We start from the raw sequence: 18,672 nt of genomic DNA, 5'->3' as shown, positions 1-18,672 counted from the left end.
TTTAGTTGCCATAAAAAAAAAAAGCACCTCCAATGCATTCACCTCTTTGGAGAACAGTTTGGTTATTAGTATCACCTGTAATAACCTCTAAATCAAAGGAATGCATGGTGACAAATTGAAAACAAAAGTCTTGAGTCTGAAAAGAGAACAAACTCACTCTTTGTCTCAAATCCCATTTTTCCTCCTTGAAATTTACATTCCTTTGCCTTTCCCTGTTAAAACCACCTCCTGTACTTGGCGCATGGTAGGGTTACCATGTCCTGAAACATTTAATCCAAACCCAAAATATGTTAAATAAAAAAAATGCTAAATAAACCTTGAGGTTTTCTCTTAAGAGCCAGGAGCACAGTTTGTTTTCTTTTGGGCTCTTAAGGGCTATTTCTGGGCCGAGTCCTTCAGGTCTAGACAGGAGACGACACCCGATCCAGCAGCCCAGCGTCAGGTGAACTGCACATGTAGCCTGGTCAGGAAGTTCTTTACAGCTCTGAACAATGCTCACTCACTTTAAAGCTCACATTTTATAAATTGGAACATGTGTGCATATTTCTGAATGGCATTTCAAGAGCTTAAGAGGCCTGCACCTGCCATCGAGGACAATAAAAAACACCTTCACTCTTCCCGTAACAAGAGGAACGCCCATGCCTGGTTTTAATAATTTGTAAAAAGGTTTATTTCAAGTTCATATAATGAAGATTTTTTTTAATAAATTTTTGCAAATTAAAAATTAGCATGTGCCTCAACAGCACTAAAAATAAAAATAAAAAAAATCTCAAATTACATCATTCCTGCAAGTGTTGGATTCACATTCCAGGTACTCACATGTAATAAAACGGTAGGATTTTACAAAACCTACACATTTTTGAAAAAAAAAAAAAAGACTTCAATCATTAAAAATTATTTTAAAAACTTTACAACTTTGCTCCTGTCTATACAGTCAAAAGCACTTAAAAAGGGCCCTTAAAATAGTGCAGGATGCTGTATTGGGGGTGGGGGTGGGGGGGTGTACAGGTGTATACATTGTCATACATACAGCCATGTGGCATTTCAGCCGAATTTCCACAGGATGCTCAGGTTGTCTCTTCAGATGTTTTAAGATCTTGAGGCGTTTTCTGTTGGCCATTTCTGACAATCCCAATTTGTGTCTTTGGTATCTGATATATACACATGCACACGTATTAATGAAATTCCCTCTGTACAGTTCATAGCTTTTCATTTTCACTCTTTCAGTTGTTTCTCAACCTGTTCACGCAGTTTGTTCTTTTGGATCTGGAAAGACAAAAAGAAGAATGACATGAATTGACAAAAACTGTTTTTGCAGGAGCATTAAATGGACAAATCTGCAGTGTCAAAATATATGAATATATAAAAACCGATTACTATATGGGGTCGAGTGTTTTATTGTATGCTGATGATTCCATGTAATTCATTAGAAATCAGAACGCAAATTAAAATCTGTCACTAACTGGGGCCACTACAATAAACAATTATTTTAAATCAATCTAAGAGTCTTTCATAACAGCTTTGAGCACTCAGATGTCAAATGCATCTCTGAAAATTGCCAAAACTACAAGTGAATCTAATTCGATTACTTCCTCTAATGACCACTTAAGGCTGCCTCCAAAAGTAAGTCAGTCCTCACTGACTCCCTTGTTAAATTATACAATTTTACAGCAGAAATAAACATGTTTATTTCTGGCCTGACATCTATGGATAATAATTTCCTACCTCGTAACAACTCAGAGAGGCTCGATTTTTTACATCTCATCCACCTACTGGATGAACTTTTAGGTGCGTCAGCTTGGATTTACAGCTGTTGCCACCAAGCGCTACACATTTACTAAACAAGTCAAAACAACATGTGAATGCAAACCCCAAATAGTGCTCATGGGTGTGGTTAGTTTTACGGGTGATTTACAGAAGTTGTGCCGTTTTCTAAAGGGAAAAAAAAAAAAAAGACATGCTTTTTCTCTGCGTTAAATGTTGGCAGCATTAGTGCTAAATAGCGTGTGGTAAACGTAAATCAGTGTGCACATTTGATTTAAATATCCCCCCTATTTTATGCCTCAAGACAAGAACTCCCAGAAATACACATGCAAAAGGACCAGTCTCCGACTTACTCTTACATGCAACTTGTCACTCTGCTCTCTTCGTAAATACCAACAATATTTTTTTTTCTTAAATGGCAAAAATCAGTTTAAACCAGCACAATGCATTTGCTACATCACTGCAGAATATACAAACTACTGACATGAATACAGCCTTATGGTCAGATTTACCCGAGTTTGTGCATTTTCCTGTCGTTTGGCTTCTTTAAACACAGAAATTTCCAAGCAAACCAAAAATGCACCAGTAGTTTTGGACCATGGAGAATTTCCTCCTAACATTCACATTTATCGGAGTGATGTTCATTTTTAGAGCTCAACTAAAATACTACACGATAAATAAAATTTAAAATTAAACAAACGACAAGAGAAACACCCTTCGATCAATGTTTGAAGCATTGATTTTGCATATGCTGTCCATCAGAGGGCACTCTGCAACTTCCCACATGTGTTTGAATGCCACAAACAATAACCAGCTGATCCGAGCAGACCGCAAATGAGTAATGTTGTTATAATAATAATAATAATAATAATAATATGAAAGCAGAACATTTTTTGCATTTTTCTTAAAGTTTTACATATATCATACTTGATCCATTTAGAAGGAATCTCAAATCGAGGTTTTGGTTTTATCTGATTTGATCTGTTGGTCCAGGTCGAGTACGGCCTGCCACCCCTCTGGGATTCATCTAACAGGCCATAGTGTGCGTGCAGACGAGCTAATAGCTTCCCGTCCCTCCTGTCTGAGAGCATTCAGGGCAGGCCTGTTCAAACACAGGGTCAAGTCTACAGCAAATTATATTAAATAGCATCCCACGAGAGAAACACAAGAACCAGAGGGGAGTTTGTGTTTTTATCCTGGATTTCTCCTTCCCCTAAATTATTGCAGACTGCTACAGCAGCTGCTAAATACAGATGTGTTTTTCACTCAGGATGAATGACATTTTATTAAACCTGCTGATGTGTAATTTATGTCATTTGTAAGAATCCTGGAAGAAATTCCTGCTTTTTATGAGCTCGGTGGAGGAGCCAGGACTGAGGAAATTACCTTTCCAGTGATCGTGAGCGGATAGCTGGTTACAAAGAGTATGTAACGAGGAATCTTGAAGTGGGAGATCTGAAAGGAGCAAATGAACAGAGCTCATTATGGTGCAACAATTCCAGCTCATTATGAAATATGAGACGGGAACTGTCCCCCACCTGTCCCTTGCAGTAAGCTTTGATTTCTTCTGCAGTGCAGTCTGCTCCGTCCACCAGTTTGATGCAGGCACAGATCTCCTCACCCATACGCTCATCTTTAACTCCCACCACCTGAAAGACAGCAGGAAACGAGGAACATTTAGAATCACACAGCAAACAGTCAGCAGTACAAAATCTTAAATACCTTAACAGAACTTTTGAGGTTAAAATGCTGCACACAAAGATCAAAACTAAGCCAAATACAGAGGATTAGACATCACATGAAGGGCCAAAAGATTAAGCCAAGTCACGACACACTCTTTCAGGGGTTAATATAATTAAATTTAAAAAATTGTAAATGTTAATATTTTCTTAAAATGTTCTTGGGGGTATCCTAACTGAAAACAAGGCAAAGTCTGGGGACCACTTTGCATGTTATTAACCAACATTCCACTGACACTATGGTTTTTCCTGTGACTTTAAATGTTTTTTTTTTATAATACTTTATTTTTATGTTGTTGGTTAATTTTTGCAATATACAGTTGATGCATTTGTCATCTCTACACCACCGCAGCGGGTTTTAAATCAAAGAATCAAAATGTGACTGAAGTGCAAAAATCTTTGGCTCAGCTACAAAGGGATTAAAGACACATTTTCAGGAGGCTCAAAAGTAATTGGACAAACTTCCACAGTTTTAAATACTTAGGATTGTTTTTTTAAAATCACTCATGAACCTCTAGACCAGATACCGAGTCTTACAGTGAACGGCTGTGAAACCCAAGTTCGACAGAAGCTTGTTATTATTTCTTATTTATACTAAACGACACTGTAATAAGTTTTCCATTACTTGTTTTTATATAAATCCTATGTGTGCTCTCATTCTTGTTGGCTTTTAACTGAAACTGGAATGCAAAATTTCATCTTACCTCCCCATAAAATTAAAAAGGGTGAAAGTCTGCATTCTTGACCTCTAGATTAAAGTCCACTGAGGTGGTGTACAGAGACAAAAATGTGTCTTTCCAACAATTATGGACCTAACCACATCGATGGGGGGAGTGGTGTGTTGGAGGGGCCACCCTGCCTTTTGGACTTGTAAATAATGCACAATAGGCTTTAATAAAAGTTAAGGAATTCAGACTGATGACACACAATAAAGCCGCACTCTTGTAACACAGTTTTAACAAGACTTTTTCTGCAGTGTGTGGAAGCAGCAATGTTCAGTAAAATATCATTTCTGCTGTAGCAATCTTAGTGTACGCCAGTCTGATAAAATAAAACTTTGTGCGCTTCTGAAGTTCACCGACAGAATTTATAGGAAATAATTGAGTATGGTTAGTCTCCCTTCTTGTTTTCCTATAATACCCTCTAGGTTTACTGCTCAGGCCTTGCTGTTTGAGCTCACCTGTGCCTCTTTAACTTTGGGGTGTGTGTGCAGAAACTGCTCAATCTCTGCTGGGTAAACGTTCTCTCCTCCCCTGATGATCAAGTCTTTAATCCTGCCGTCTATCCTGCAGTAGCCGTATGCATCCATCCTGCCAATGTCGCTGGCCAAGAGGACAAAGAAACAGTTAAATGCACAAGAACAAGGATGGGAGAGAATCAGCCTTTTAACAGAATCAGAAGTCATTTTTAAAGCCTAGCTGCCTGAAAATGTAGAAAATACTCAGTTGCATTTTAGATTACTCCAAGGTTCCTCACAGTGTTACTGGAGGCCAAGGTAATGCCATCCAGAGCAAGCATTTGGTTTGATGCTGTATTTCTAAGATTTTCAGGGCCGAGTGCAATAACGTCAGTTTTATCTGAATTTAGAAGCAGAAAGTTAGCGGCCATCCAGGTCTTTATATCTTTAAGACATTCCTGCAGTTTAACTAGTGTGTTACCTGGCTTCATGGACAGATAGAGCTGGGTGTCATCTGCATAGCAGTGAAAATGTATACTATGCCTTCTAATGATAATGCCCAAGGGAAGCATGTATAATGTAAACAGAATTGGTCCTAGCACTGAACCCTGTGGAACTCCATAATTAACCTTAGTGTGTGAAGAGGACTCTCCATTTACATGAACAAACCAGAGTCTATCAGATAGATATGATTCAAACCACCACAGCTCAGTACCCGTAATACCTACAGCGTGCTCTAATCGCTGTAATAAAATACTATGGTCAACAGTATTAAACTTACCCAGTTTTGTACCATCGGTCTTTAGTGATGCACTCATCTGTTTTTGCTTTGTCATCCCAGTATTCCAACATCACACAGTATCCTCTGATCATAATCTCCCCCGAGGTACCCACAGGTACGACCATCCCAGTTGTAGGGTCCACTATTTTAGCCTGTGGAGCAGGTGACTCATGATTCATACTTTAATTCACCAAATGTTTTTTTGGCGAATTGCACAAAGTTAAGGAAGTGAAGTTTTGATTCACTCAGTCTAGTAGAAGCTTTCTTTGAAACCATTACTTTGTTTTTTTGCCCTATATTCCCCGAATATTCATCCTCAACAATAACTGTTTGTCACATTAAAATTTTTCTTCTCTGCTGATTTGTTTGGATTAGTTTTTGCACTCAAAATAAATCTTATTTTAATGCATTTCAGTATTTATATTGAGAAGCATGCCAAATTACCTCCAAGTGATTTGTAATGTAGCCGATAGTCTCAGTCTTTCTCTCCACGTTGTCCAGTGGGGATGAGAGGAACGTCACGGGGCTGTTCTCCGTGGTGCCATATCCAATCTGTCAAACAATGATATGAGCAGGTGGGACTGAAACACAGTGAACTCCAAATAATACTTTAAAAAAAAAAATGTTATAGTGTAGAACGACCACAGCATTTAACGTCTGAGGTAAAGTATATAACACTGCAGGACAAGCCACCACCACCACACACCCCGATGCCAGCAGCCTCCTCCAGCAGGGTGTGTACCTGCTTTACCACAAAAGCTGCTCAGAGTCAGCAGAGTACCAAAAAAAAAGAAAAAAAAAAGAAAACCCAAACAAACCCAAGCCAAAACTCCCCACAATAAAAACCAAATAGTTTATCTACAGGATGCATCAGAACAAAGAAAGTGCCAGTGTCAGACACTAGGGGGCGCCTCCAGAGGTCCTGTATCCATCCATGCCCCAGTGGCTCAGAGGGGTTTTTGGCGGTGCACAGTGGACCAACACGGCTGATCTGACCAATCACATAATGCTATGATACTATGATGACACACTGACTGCATCATAGTATAATACTGTATGTGAATGAACCACACAAAAAGAGAACAGTTTGTAATGAATGTTAAGGAAAAATAAAACTAGACACCACCACAGTTAAACAATAAAGATATACAAACGAAAATAATAAAGCAAGATAAACTCACACTCCATCCAAGTCAGGATCCCAGGAGGAGCTATTTATCCATCTCTAATCTAAAATAAAGCAGTTCTCAGTGGTATATAAAAGGAGAAAAAGGCTTAAACTTTTCAGAGGCAAAGTTGAAAATGAAAAATATCTGATGTTATTACTTAAAAATGAATTAATAAAAATAATTTAGCGGTAATAAATTCTTACCATAGTCAGTGTTTTATTTTCTATTGTATGTTACACAGCTAATGTACTTCATTACTTTTGTCTTGAGAGATTATTCAACATTTCAAAATAAAATATCCATCATGGCAGAAAAATAAGGTTTAACAAAGTAAAACTAATGGAGTCATTTTTCTACTTTAACTACACGTGTGAGTTCTTAGCTCTTTTTATATTCACTCAATTACTGTCATGCAGTACATCCATTTCTGACCATGTTACCCTCTAAAATTTGGTTTATATTGTATATCATCTATTTAACTTTCTTTACTACATTTATTAGAAGCAGGAGGTGCACTACAGATTAAATATTTGCATTCATATACATCTATACTATTGAATAGAGTAAACTACAGTAGTGTTCAGGTTCAGTGGTTCAGTCAGCTGTAGAAAAAAAGGTCCAACTTTGCTGGAGACGGGACTTTTAGGGAAATTTACAGGAGCTACAGTGAAAACGTTCACCTGGAAAGTCACAGAGGAAACAATATTGCCAATAAAATGTTAGATTTGTTAAGTAAACTCTACATTCCGTTTATCCTGGGTGGGTTCATTCATCTCATAAACGCACGCACCTGAAGCCAAACCATGCACTAACCTGAGCCAATCAAATTCATTAAAAAAAAAAAAAAAAAAAGTTAAGCCATTCCATCATTTGCACAGAGGTCTGGAAAAATACCACTGCATGATACCACAAAACAAAGGAATGCACACAGGAATGTAAAGTGGCATCTAAAACTTTCACTGCTGTGATGATGGAAGTATCTTTTTTTGCAATAGACTTAAAAGCCATCTGGAGACTATTATAGGTTATAAAACAGCTGCACAGGAGTGGCTCCTTTTCCTGCCACCGCAGACTGAAAAAACAATAGCGATGTCAGGGAGCGAGCACAGAGCCAACCTGACCTCGTGCCACGTTGTCTAACATGCACCTGGAAGTTAATCAAACGTTACAAACTCTTATCAACTGTCTGAAGGTGTGCATCCTGCAGCAAGCTCATTGCAAGTCCTGCAAAAACGAAGCCAGCTGCAAAGAAAAAGACTAGTTGAGGTTCACCTTTCTGCTCATTTAGGGTTAAACTCTCAGACAGTCGACTTCCTCCTGCAGATTTCTCACTCCAACACCCTGGCAGGCCCTCCTCAGTATTTTTCCTCAAGTAAATGTTATAAATAGTGCTGTGTGCTCTGTCCATCCTCCTCTCAAAGTGTCTCTCAGCTCTGCCCACCTCCTCTCTCCTCCTCTGTCCGTCTGTTTCTCAGCACAAACAAACAGGATCAAGCGTTCGCCTTTCCTCTCCACATTTCTCTGCAGACCTCTGACACTTTTGCAGGATTTTTCTAACTGACCTGAGTTACATTTAAAAGCTTTTCAGGATGCACTGTGTGAGCTGGTTGTTGCTGTGGACCTGCCTCCTGATGCTGGGCATCATAGTGCGGGGCGCCCCGGCCCAGTGCCCGAGCGAGTGTCACTGCCACGGTGACCTTCAGCACGTCATCTGTGACAACGTGGGGCTGAAGAAGATCCCTCAGGTGTCGGAGGCCACCCGTTTGCTGAACCTGCAGAGGAACAACCTGGGCAGCATACCCACAGGGGCCTTCAGCGAAAGCAAGGGTCTGATCTCTCTGCACATGCAACACTGCCACCTCCGAGAGATCGGATCCCAGGCCTTCAAGGGGCTGAACAAGCTCGTCTACCTCTACCTGTCTAACAATGACATCAGCACCATCAAGCCCAGCGCCTTTGAGGATCTCACCGAGCTCACCTACCTCCACCTAGACGGGAACCAGATCAGCAACCTGCCAAAGGGCATCTTCTCCCCGATGATCAACCTCTTTGTTCTGCAGCTCAGTGACAACAAGCTGCGGGAGCTCCGTCAGGGGACCTTCTCAGGTGCCAAAGACCTGCGCTGGCTGCACATTAGCAACAACGAGCTGACGACACTGCATCCGAGCTCTCTGGATGACGTAGAGAACCTCGCCATACTTCACCTGGACGGCAACAAGATGTCCACTTATCCCAGCGTGGCAATGAGCAAACTGCGGGTGGTGGAGGAGCTCACGCTGGGGAAGAACCCCATGAAGACTATCCCTGACAACGCCTTCCAGAGCTTTGGGCGCTACATGGAGAAACTACACCTGGACAACATGGGTCTGGAGAAGGTCAGTCTGTGGTTTTACTGGGCTTACTACTGGCAAAGCATCAAGCCTGACAAACGCCACTGCTAGAAGTTTTGGCTTGAAATTTAAACAACCTGTTGAAATTAGGTCTTTTTCAAACTTCTTGTAGACTCTTAAATATCTTCAGATTATTTAGAAGAAACGTACAAGCCAGCCTTTGTAAAGGTCTTTTGAATTAATTGGCTCAGCTTTAAGAAAACATTGTGCCGAACTAAATCAGTTATGTCATAAGGTCTCTGCATGTCTGACTTAATATTTGCTTCCCTAAAAAGTACAAATTTACATGAGTGCAGTTTCCAAACCATGCTCCTTGTAACATGTAAGAACAAACGTGCCCCCACAATAGTCTTCTCTCATTAATCCCATGATTAATCTCACTCTTTATGTCAGCTGTAAAGTCAGTCTTGTGTTCTTGGGCGTTCCCACTTCCTCCACACGTGTCTCAGTTTATGCTTATAATACAAAGCTGTTGCTGTAGTTTTCCATCTCTCGAAAGCAGATGTTTGATGCTCAAGGGTACACATGTGTTTAAACAAACGGGATCTTTCTCCGGATCCAGATCAGAGCAGGAGTTTAGCAAAAAGCTGTGAAGTTCTAAGAATTGATCTTCCACTGAGAAGCATGTGCGTATTAAACCTAACTCTACTACATGTTCAATTTGTGGGCATAAAACACATTTATTTTAATTTTTTAGATTAAGAAAAGAAACAGTCTACAAGTATGACCTTGAGCTTTAAGCTTTAGTTTGAAGTGAATTAGCAAATGCAGACAGATTCATAAGTGAACTTATTATAAAGCCGCACAGGTTTCAGAGTATACGTACGAGATTTGATATGTGGCGATCAAAACTGTGATTCAACACATCTTTTCAAAGACAAGGACCACAACAGTTTACATAATCAGGGGATTTTGAGATGCTTAGTTTAAACTGAGGAGTCACAAGTTTGTGACATGCAGGCGTGTAAAGAATGATTTTTCTTCAGCCTGTCAAACAACAGAATCTGAGAGCAGAGGTGTGCATTAAAGCTTCAACCAGGCCCTTAGTTTTTATTTATTTATTTCTTTTGTGGTTCATGCTGTAACCAGGTACCGAGAAACTGTTTTGGATAAATAATTCAGGGTCATCCATTAAGCACAAGCTCAGTATTTTGGCACCTGGCAGCCAATTACAGATTTAATTAAAGGGTGGAACAAGCCAATCCTGTCAGTCAGCGAGGAGTAAGACTCGAACCTCTTTGTAGCTTTTAAGGGGAAATGAGAGTTAAATGCATATACCGGTTATTCCAGCTGGACTTTACATTTATGATCTCACCGGTGCCTTTAAAAACACGTTCCAATCAGCCTCTTCAATGACGGCAGGTCAAAAGTACAACCCAAAGATGTCAGAGGAAGTGACTCCATCAACTGTGGGTCCTCCATTGTGCCCTGGAGTGCAGTTTTACTCATCACTGCTGTATTTAAACTGGAAAGTGTCCAGAAATTAGATTAAAACAGACCATAATACCCCGTGTGAGACAGAGTGAGTTGAACCTAATGAGACAGATGTTTTCACAGCAGCCTGTGGGACGCCCATCTGTTCCTCCATATCAGCTGCAGCAGGAGCGCGCACAGTTTAAGCTCTTCGAGAGCATGTTTGCCTCATACTCCAGGGTTAATCCAATATTTGAGTGTACCTGTGCCAAAATATGGAGGCATCCCAGAAAGGTAAACTGTAAAATAACAAGCTTCTCACGCTGAGGCTGTGCGCGAGCCAGGTGGAAGCAGCAGGAGGCGCCGACTCCAGCACACACAACCGGGGCAGATTAAGCAGATTTCCAGCCAAATGCTGGTATTTTTAGTTTGTTTTTGTTTGCTGGAGTATGGCCAAGTGTGGCCGAGTCTAATTATTGCACAAGTGTTATTTTCAGCGAGGCGTTTTCTGCTTTGGCTGTGAGGGTCCTGTAAACAGGTAAGGAGGGTTGAGGAGACAGGTAAATAGAGTCAGGGTGTTCCACGGTGCATGAAAGAGGAGTATTTTTAGCCTGCCATTGGCCCAGCTGAATGGACAATTGGGGCCTTTGCGAGCCTTCCTGGCAGCGGCCCGAAGAGGGAGACGACAGAAGGAGTGAACACACCTCGACCAGGCTGGAAGTCATCCATCTTTCACTCCTTCAAAATACCAGAGCCTCAGCGACTTCTCGCTCTGCAGTGGAAATTTCCAAATGGCCTTTTCTCCTCCAGTTTTACATAAAACAAGCAAAGCTCTGCTCCCCTCTCATCCGCCCGTGTCCTCCTGCTGGTGGAGACGACACTTGATGTACGTCAGTTCATGTAGCACCTCTCTGAAGCTTTTAGCACCCGTGAAGCAAAGAAAGAGTTCACAGACTGTCAGTGTTTGGGATGAAAGCCTCCTCTCATCCTTCCTCCTGCACCAACACTTATCCAAAGAGGAAAAACGCTGGCATGACTCCCTCGCTCTGCCCCCACCCTTACCCCACACACCCTGGACAGATATGGAGGATATCCCGGGATTTTTACCAACATTTCACACAAGTCTCCACTTCCTTAAAAAAAACCAGAAATAAAATACAGCTCATGTGCTGCTCTGCATTTTTCTAGTTATCCGACGGCGCGTTTACCGGTGTGACAGCGGTCAAGGTGCTTCACCTGGAAAACAACAGGCTAAAGTCGATTCCCAAAAGCCTCCAGTTCAACGCCATCACCAACCTCACCCTCTTCAACAACCCGTGGAACTGCAGCTGCCAGATAGCTCCACTGCGCAAGTAAGACTCAAAGCTCATCTTCAACTAACGATCGAGTAGGATTCCTGGAATGAGGGGATCTTTAAATATTTTGACTTTTGATATTTTTCTATTTAAAAAAAAAAAAAAAATTAGAAAAAGAAAAAGAAAAGAATAAAAGCCACAAAATAATTCATTCATATTCTAACTGTAAAGAGCTCAGATTATTAAAGCAGCGATGTCATCATATGCACGTGATGATAACTGTGATATATTTAAATATTATAAACACAAACTGTGGCAGAATTGCACATTTATGTTGTAAATAAGTCCAACTATTCTTCTGATTTCAGAATTTTCACTTTTTTAAAAGACAACACAAAAAGCACATTTATACTATGCTTCAAACAACCATTACTCAGAGACTTAGTTTAGCAGTAATTCACATCTCACATCTCTTTTCTACTCTACACGAGCCAATCGGTTACAAAGTGAGCATCATGCTGGGTTGAATAAGATTTCTGTAATACAATAAACTCGTTAGGAAATTATTTTTTCCCCCTGAGGTCATAAAATCAAGAAATGTAAAGCAGTTTCTCAGATTTCTTCAACCTTCAGTGAGTTGCCCCCTAGTGGCCACTGGAAAGAATGCAAGGTTTCCTTTGCAGAAAATAACTGCATTAAAAAAATTACTTAAATATTACCTAAATATGGTCCTTCAAAAAAAAAAAAAAAAAAAGATAAAATAAAAACCTTGAGGTCCCAAATAGCTAAATTCCCCACATAATGATGATATGGTGGATACATCAGTTTCTCACATGAAGTCTTTGTGCTACTTTAATAACGTTACTTCTCTTCATCCTGATTGCCATGAAATTTGTAACATACAATCCATTCGTATCGTTCATGTAATTTTACTCTAAACTCTGCTGGTAGCGCCACTGACTCTAAAGTCACTATGATTCCTCCTCTGGGAACTTTCTGCACCACGTTTTTTGCTAAGTCATCCAACATTTGTCGAGGCTAAAGAATCAGTCTGTTCAACCAACCAGCAAACTCCTGCAGCATCACTGACAGCTACAAACACAGGAGCAGCTTGATAGTTATCGGACAGTAATCGCCCGATAAGGTTCACACACTATATTAAATAAGAAAGATGCTCCTTCATGCTTCTCATATTTTGGCTTTTTGCAGGTGGATGGACTCGATCCCGATCCCAAACCGTCCAGATGCACTGTGCGCATCTCCGAATCAGCATAAGGGCAAGCAAGTCAGAGACATCACTGGCTTCAAGCGCTGCAGACCGAAGACAGCGAGGACCAAAAAGGGCATGCGCCAATGAACTCACAGCCCACAGGTATCTGCCACAGAACAAGCCATGACAAGAAGAGGAAATGTACATTACTGCTCAGAATATGAAGCTGCAGCCAGGAGGTGGTGCATGAAGACCGTCAACCTGGGCTTGGAGCATCAGCACCTCTAAAGCTCACCGATTAAAATATTGAAAACAATTTTTGGTTTTTAAATGGTAAATTTCCTGCATTTGTATAGCGCTTTACCCAGTCCCTAAGGACCCCAAAGCGCTTTACACTACATTCTAGGGCTGCTCAATTAATCGAATTTTAATCTCGATTACGATCTGGGTTTTCAACGATCATTAAAAATGACTGAGACGATTATTAGCACCTCCCTCGTGCTTTACTCTCGCGCTGCTCCGTGTGGCAAATCGAGCGCACCTCTCTGCGTTTCGAACACGCGTCACAACAATTAAGAGGACCCGAGGGAAGCTCGGAAAGCTAAGCAGAAGTTATTTGGAGAGGAGAGGATAATGGCTGCTGAAGAAAGAATGCCGTTGGTTGAAAAGAGAGGTAAAACGACTTCAGTGGTGTGGAAACCAATGTTCCCTCTAAGCTGCGCACGTGCGCAATTGCGCACTGCTGGCACGGTCTCTGCGCACAGAAAATCTGCGTTGCGCACAAAAAAAAAAAATCTAACCTGAATTGAAATTAAAATTAAAACTTTAACAATTCTGTTTTGCAGTGTTAGTCAGTAAGTGACTGGCTGCTCCTGTATGGGATTAGAACGATGCCACCTTATCCTATAGTCCAGCCAATAATGCGATTCACATTCGTATATACGCAGCCAATCAACGTCGCTGACAGGCTATGACAGCGTCCTTATGTGCCGACACCGGTGTTTTAGCTAGCAAAGCGGCGTGGCTGATGTGCAGTGAGCCCACGTTAATGACAACGTGTACAACCATTGGAGATGTGAGCAGGACAGACGGAACAATTGACGGAAAAAGTGTGGACTTTATACCAGTTTTTAAATTGTGTTGATAGGACACGTAAAACCAGAGTTATGATAAAAATATCTGCAATGTTTGGTTTTCTTCCTGAATACTATCGTTGTTTATATTTACTGCGGGAAGAAACGGTAAAAACGGCGTTTTATAAGGAAAAGCGCTCTCCGCCTGTGAGCAAAAACAAAACCAAAAACCCCCCACCCTTTCCTATTGGTCGAAAAAAGTACCGTGTCGACCAATCAAAAAATGATATGGCAACGTGGCATCTAGTTGTTAAGAAACGGGGGGAAGTTTTAGGAGTGACGGCGGTGTTCTGAGATGTGAGAGATTTGAGATGTTTAGCGCAAATCTTGTGTAGTTAGTGTGTAGTTAGTGTGTAGTGTAGTCAATAGTTTTGTTGTGTGTGTCAGAACAATGAGGCGGCTGCTGAATGTTACAGGTGTTACAGGAGTGATACATCTCCTGTTGTCAGGCCTGCAGGTATCAGGCTGTTGTTCTCCTTTATCTCATAGTGGACAGAAATGATTTTTTGGAGTGGCACAAATAATTTGTGTGGCATCAGATTTGATGCAGAACAGCTGATTGTTCTGTAAATAGTTTGAAATGTTTATTTAAAAATGCCTTGGCTGCATAAAAAAAATAAATAGCTGCAAAAAATTTTGTTGTTTGCCAAACTGAGTTACTTTTTTGAAGTAGTAACTATAATTAATTGCCCAGCATTGGTCATTATATACTGTATTTGGCAGACAGAGAGTTACAGACTCTCTCCCAGACCACAGACTTATAATACAAGTCAGCGCTTTATGGAAAAGAAAAAAGAAAAGAAAAGAAAGAAAGTTGTGTTTTCAAAATTGGAGTTCAAGTTATTTTTACTTCCAATAGTGTTAACATACTACACAGGTCATGAACAGGATTTTTTAAATTTTCATTGTAAGTGGGCTAAAACAGTTAATTAAAAGTAGTCTAACATAAATGTAAATGCTGTAATTTGATTATTTTAATAAACCATGTAACTTGGATGGATTAGATGCTGGCGTGACCACAGTGCACACGTCTGATGTCGCTCACAGTGGTCCAAGGGATCGCTCAGGGAGTTTGTGTGTTCGCTCAGACACATGAAATATTTGAGGAACATTGGTGGAAACATTATGGGTTTATGGAGTCAGACGTGGATCAAATATTGTGCAGTATTTTGAAGTTCACTAAACATAGATGTTTACATTTTTCATTTATTTTTTATATTGCAAACATTTGCACTGTAATCAGTATTTGCACACTATTTTATATTATTTTTTGACAATCTTTAAAGCCATTATTCAATACATTGTTATTGTTAAATAAATATCGTCAAATAATCGAGATCTCAATTTCAGCGAAAATAATCGTGATTATCATTTTTGCCATAATCGAGCAGCCCTACTACATTCAGTCATTCACCCATTCACACACTGGTGATGGGAAGCTACATTGTAGCCACAGCTGCCCTGGGGCGCACTGACAGAATATTATTTTAGGTGTTAATATTCTGACTTTTTGGGAGGGTTTCGGATCAGTGACTTCCAGGGGCTTTTTTTTTCTTTAAATTGCCTCCACAATACAGCAGTTGATAAATTAAATGAGCACATCAACAATTTTAAGTAGTTTTGAAGACAGTTTTGTTGGTTTTCTTTTTTTGTTTCTTTTGTCTGTTTTTCCTGTTGCCAAGTAAAAATAAGATCTAAACATTTTAACTTGGGCTTTAGGGAATACCAGTGAGCTTTTTCTGTAATTATCTGATTGTTTTCTTGTGTTAACTGTTCAGCAGATGAGGCAGGGAGAGCAACAGCCACTTTAAGTTGAGCTTTTCTGATGTAAATTATAACAAATCTGGTCTCAAAGCCTTCTATAAGACCAGAATCAGAGAAAAAGATAACAAATCAGTGATGATGTTGTTGCTCTAGTTGAGAAAACACGAAGTTTTTTACTACTATATGTGAGGACAAATTTAACTTAGACATAAACGCTAACATTTTTATTTGCAAAAATAAAATAAAGAAATTAATTATATTTTGCAGGCAAAAACTCAGCAGAAAATTCAACCAGTGACACATTAAATTGTGTCGTCCTTTATTTTAACAATTATCCCAAGACCAGAGCATGCAAAAGTGCAGAAGAGCTAGACCTCAGACTCTACAGTTAGAAAGACTGAACAATGATGGCTCGTTTGCAAAGGTTGTCAGGAGTTGGGTTAGGTCTGCAAAGTTGCAACTAAAGAAAGATTTCTGGAACAAAGTGGAGATGTTTGGCTATAATGCACAGATTGGAGAACATCAGCACATACACCTCGTACCAACTGTCAGTACAGTGGTTGAGAAGTGATTGGCGATTTGGGCACCTTGCAGTCCTCGAGTCGACCATGAACTCATCTGAACGCGAAAGTATTCTAGAGTCAAATGTGAGGACCTCTGTAAGCCGAGCTTTAGCTGTGGGACAGTGGGTCATGAAACAGGACGACGATCCAAAGCACAGCAGCAAATCTACAACAGAATCAAGATGCTGCAATGAACCCGACCTCAAACTGATTTAAATACGTTGGTGGGAACCGAAGCAACACTAGAAGAGTGGTCCAAAATTCCTCCACAGCAATGTGAGAGTCTGATCAAGTCACAGAGAAAGTCATTACTACAAGTTAATTTGTCATGTGTGGCTCTTTTGAGGTTGTATTTAAATCATTTTAGAGAATGCAAAGTATGCAAAGCAGCTTCTGAGTGTCTGATGCCAAGCTGATCATAACATTTAACATGTGATCAGTGTCAACTCTCAGCAAATTTCCCATCTTTAAAAGCTCCTAAAGACAACAGATCTATAGAGGAATCTGCTTCACACACACAATGCTTATTTTAAAACAGAAGAGCACTCTGACATGGAGGAATTTAATGACTTCTTTTTTTGTCTCCGCTCCACCTCTCCAAGTTTCATAACAGTCAGCCCTGTAGTTTTTCTACAGCCTTGCTGACAGATAAACAAATAGCTGTGAAAACATCTCTGAAAGAGCGATAATTAACTGGAAACTGTAGACCGTTAAATGACAGTTAAATGCTCACTGGCCTTTACAAATGCCTGATGTGCAGTTTTGTGCAAGTATAAAGTCTCATCTCGGCTGTGATGAAAGGTTTTCAGCTGGACTTTGGTACAATGTGACAGCAGAATCCCAAATGAGGTTTAAGGTGGTTTTGGAGTAGCTCAGATTTGGCGTTGCACTGTTATGATTTTCTCTTTTTGACCACAGAACTCCGTGTGCTCCCCCTCTATCCCAGACTGAACGTTTCCATCTTGGCCCTGGGGTCCAGCACACCGAGTCCAGGTCGCGGGGTCTCTGCTTGGAGGGCCGACTGTTTGACTTGGCTGCTGAGTTTGTGTCTTTTCTCCCACAGGAGACGCCGAGCAGGAGCCTGTCCAGGTGACCGGCTACAATGAAAGCAATGCTAACTGTTTCTACTTAAAGACTCTCCATCTATTCATCTGCCAGAGGCTGTCAGCAGCATAAACACAGACACACACATCGCCCTTAGTCTGCTTCAGTTACACACAAACACGCATCGACTTGATTTAAATATAATTCTCATTCATTTATATCAAAGATGAAGACTTAAGCATGAAGTGGAAGCAGATGGGATGGAAAAAAGGGATGCTTTAAAGTAAATGAGGAAAACGTTGAGAGATTTGCCATCATGTCCCTGTGCATTCAGTCTAAGCAAAACAAAACACATGAGCTTAAAATAAGCTCATGTGTCAAGGAGATTGTTTCCATTCTTGTCTTTAAAGCTTTAAAAAGAAAGACTGGAAACACCCATCATCCATTAACCAAAAATCACCTAATCCATTGTGTGTGTGGTTGCTTGCTTGTCTGTTATTCTTCCTGTTCAGCTCTTGGTAAAAGTGTCTTCTTCAACATGTTAAACCATGTTTTTAAAGAGCCTTGAGTTCAGCCCCAGCAGATCAGCTGATTAATGCTAACAGAGGACAGACAATGTGGTTCTCTGAGGAAGCCCCACCCACCTCCTGTTTCAACCTTCTGTTTGGAAGACGCACCCAATCAGACAAAAGTTGGCTAAAAAGGTGGAGGAGCTGAAAACAGCTCAGTTCAAACAGAGGATGACCTGAAGAGCTGCACGAACAACGACACTTTATCCATCCTCGTTTCTGCATGCACACCTTCACTGACATTTAGAGTGGCCAAAAAGACTGAAGGTGAGGACAAGATCAGTGAATCGCCATCTTTTTTCTAGCCTGGTCAAGAAGAAGATGAATGCAGGATCATTGTAGCAAACTCTTTGTAAGGCATTGTCACTTTTCATTTTTTTAAACAAGCATTTAACAGCAAATCAGAGGATTTCCTCTGATTTGTATATTCATGTATATTCAGCCTGGACATTGGAAGTGCTAACATCCAATAAACTTTTTACAGATTCCTTCCTACAAGACGCCTACTGTTGTGTCTCTACCTTAAAAATCAGAACTCACTTGATTATGTAGTTTTTCTGAGGATTTGTCTCCCCCTAGTGAGCAATGGTTAAACTGCACCATTAAATCATTCCCATAAATCAAATATTGACCTTATATTGGGGGGAAAAAATACATAAAA

General features: G+C 40.4%; 2 protein-coding genes across 2 annotated transcripts in view; one reads left to right on the top strand and one right to left on the bottom strand.

Annotated features, from left to right (window-relative positions):
• Nucleotides 1–622: 622 nt before the first annotated feature.
• The window catches only part of acsf2 (acyl-CoA synthetase family member 2), a 44,188-nt gene continuing 26,138 nt past the window's right edge, over nt 623–18,672 (bottom strand). Inside the window, exons 11-16 of the mRNA XM_031759362.2 lie at nt 5,906–6,013; nt 5,462–5,613; nt 4,684–4,825; nt 3,303–3,413; nt 3,151–3,219; nt 623–1,266 (exon numbers count right to left, since the gene is read on the bottom strand). Of these exons, the coding sequence (XP_031615222.1) occupies nt 1,216–1,266; nt 3,151–3,219; nt 3,303–3,413; nt 4,684–4,825; nt 5,462–5,613; nt 5,906–6,013 (633 nt within the window). The 3' untranslated portion in view covers nt 623–1,215. The remainder of the gene's footprint in view (nt 1,267–3,150; nt 3,220–3,302; nt 3,414–4,683; nt 4,826–5,461; nt 5,614–5,905; nt 6,014–18,672) is intronic.
• chad (chondroadherin) lies at nt 7,505–18,642 on the top strand. The gene is made up of 4 exons (XM_031759364.2): nt 7,505–9,005; nt 11,622–11,785; nt 12,938–13,100; nt 17,462–18,642. The coding sequence occupies exons 1-3, from the start codon at nt 8,220–8,222 to the stop codon at nt 13,083–13,085; spliced, it is 1,098 nt and encodes a 365-aa protein (XP_031615224.1). The 5' UTR covers nt 7,505–8,219; the 3' UTR covers nt 13,086–13,100; nt 17,462–18,642.

Source organism: Oreochromis aureus, linkage group 8 (assembly GCF_013358895.1).
Source record: "Oreochromis aureus strain Israel breed Guangdong linkage group 8, ZZ_aureus, whole genome shotgun sequence".
In the NCBI taxonomy this organism is placed as follows: Eukaryota; Metazoa; Chordata; class Actinopteri; order Cichliformes; family Cichlidae; genus Oreochromis; species Oreochromis aureus.
The sequence above is the reverse complement of the archived record's forward strand: the minus strand, read 5'-3'. Positions and strand labels throughout refer to the sequence as shown.

Bases quoted from the DNA above. Each gene is read 5' to 3' on its own strand.
- chad (XM_031759364.2), top strand. From the start codon at position 8,220: ATGCACTGTGTGAGCTGGTTGTTGCTGTGGACCTGCCTCCTGATGCTG. The intron at 9,006-11,621 runs GTCAGTCTGTGG...GCATTTTTCTAG, and splicing joins ACAACATGGGTCTGGAGAAG to TTATCCGACGGCGCGTTTAC. The intron at 11,786-12,937 runs GTAAGACTCAAA...GGCTTTTTGCAG, and splicing joins CAGATAGCTCCACTGCGCAA to GTGGATGGACTCGATCCCGA.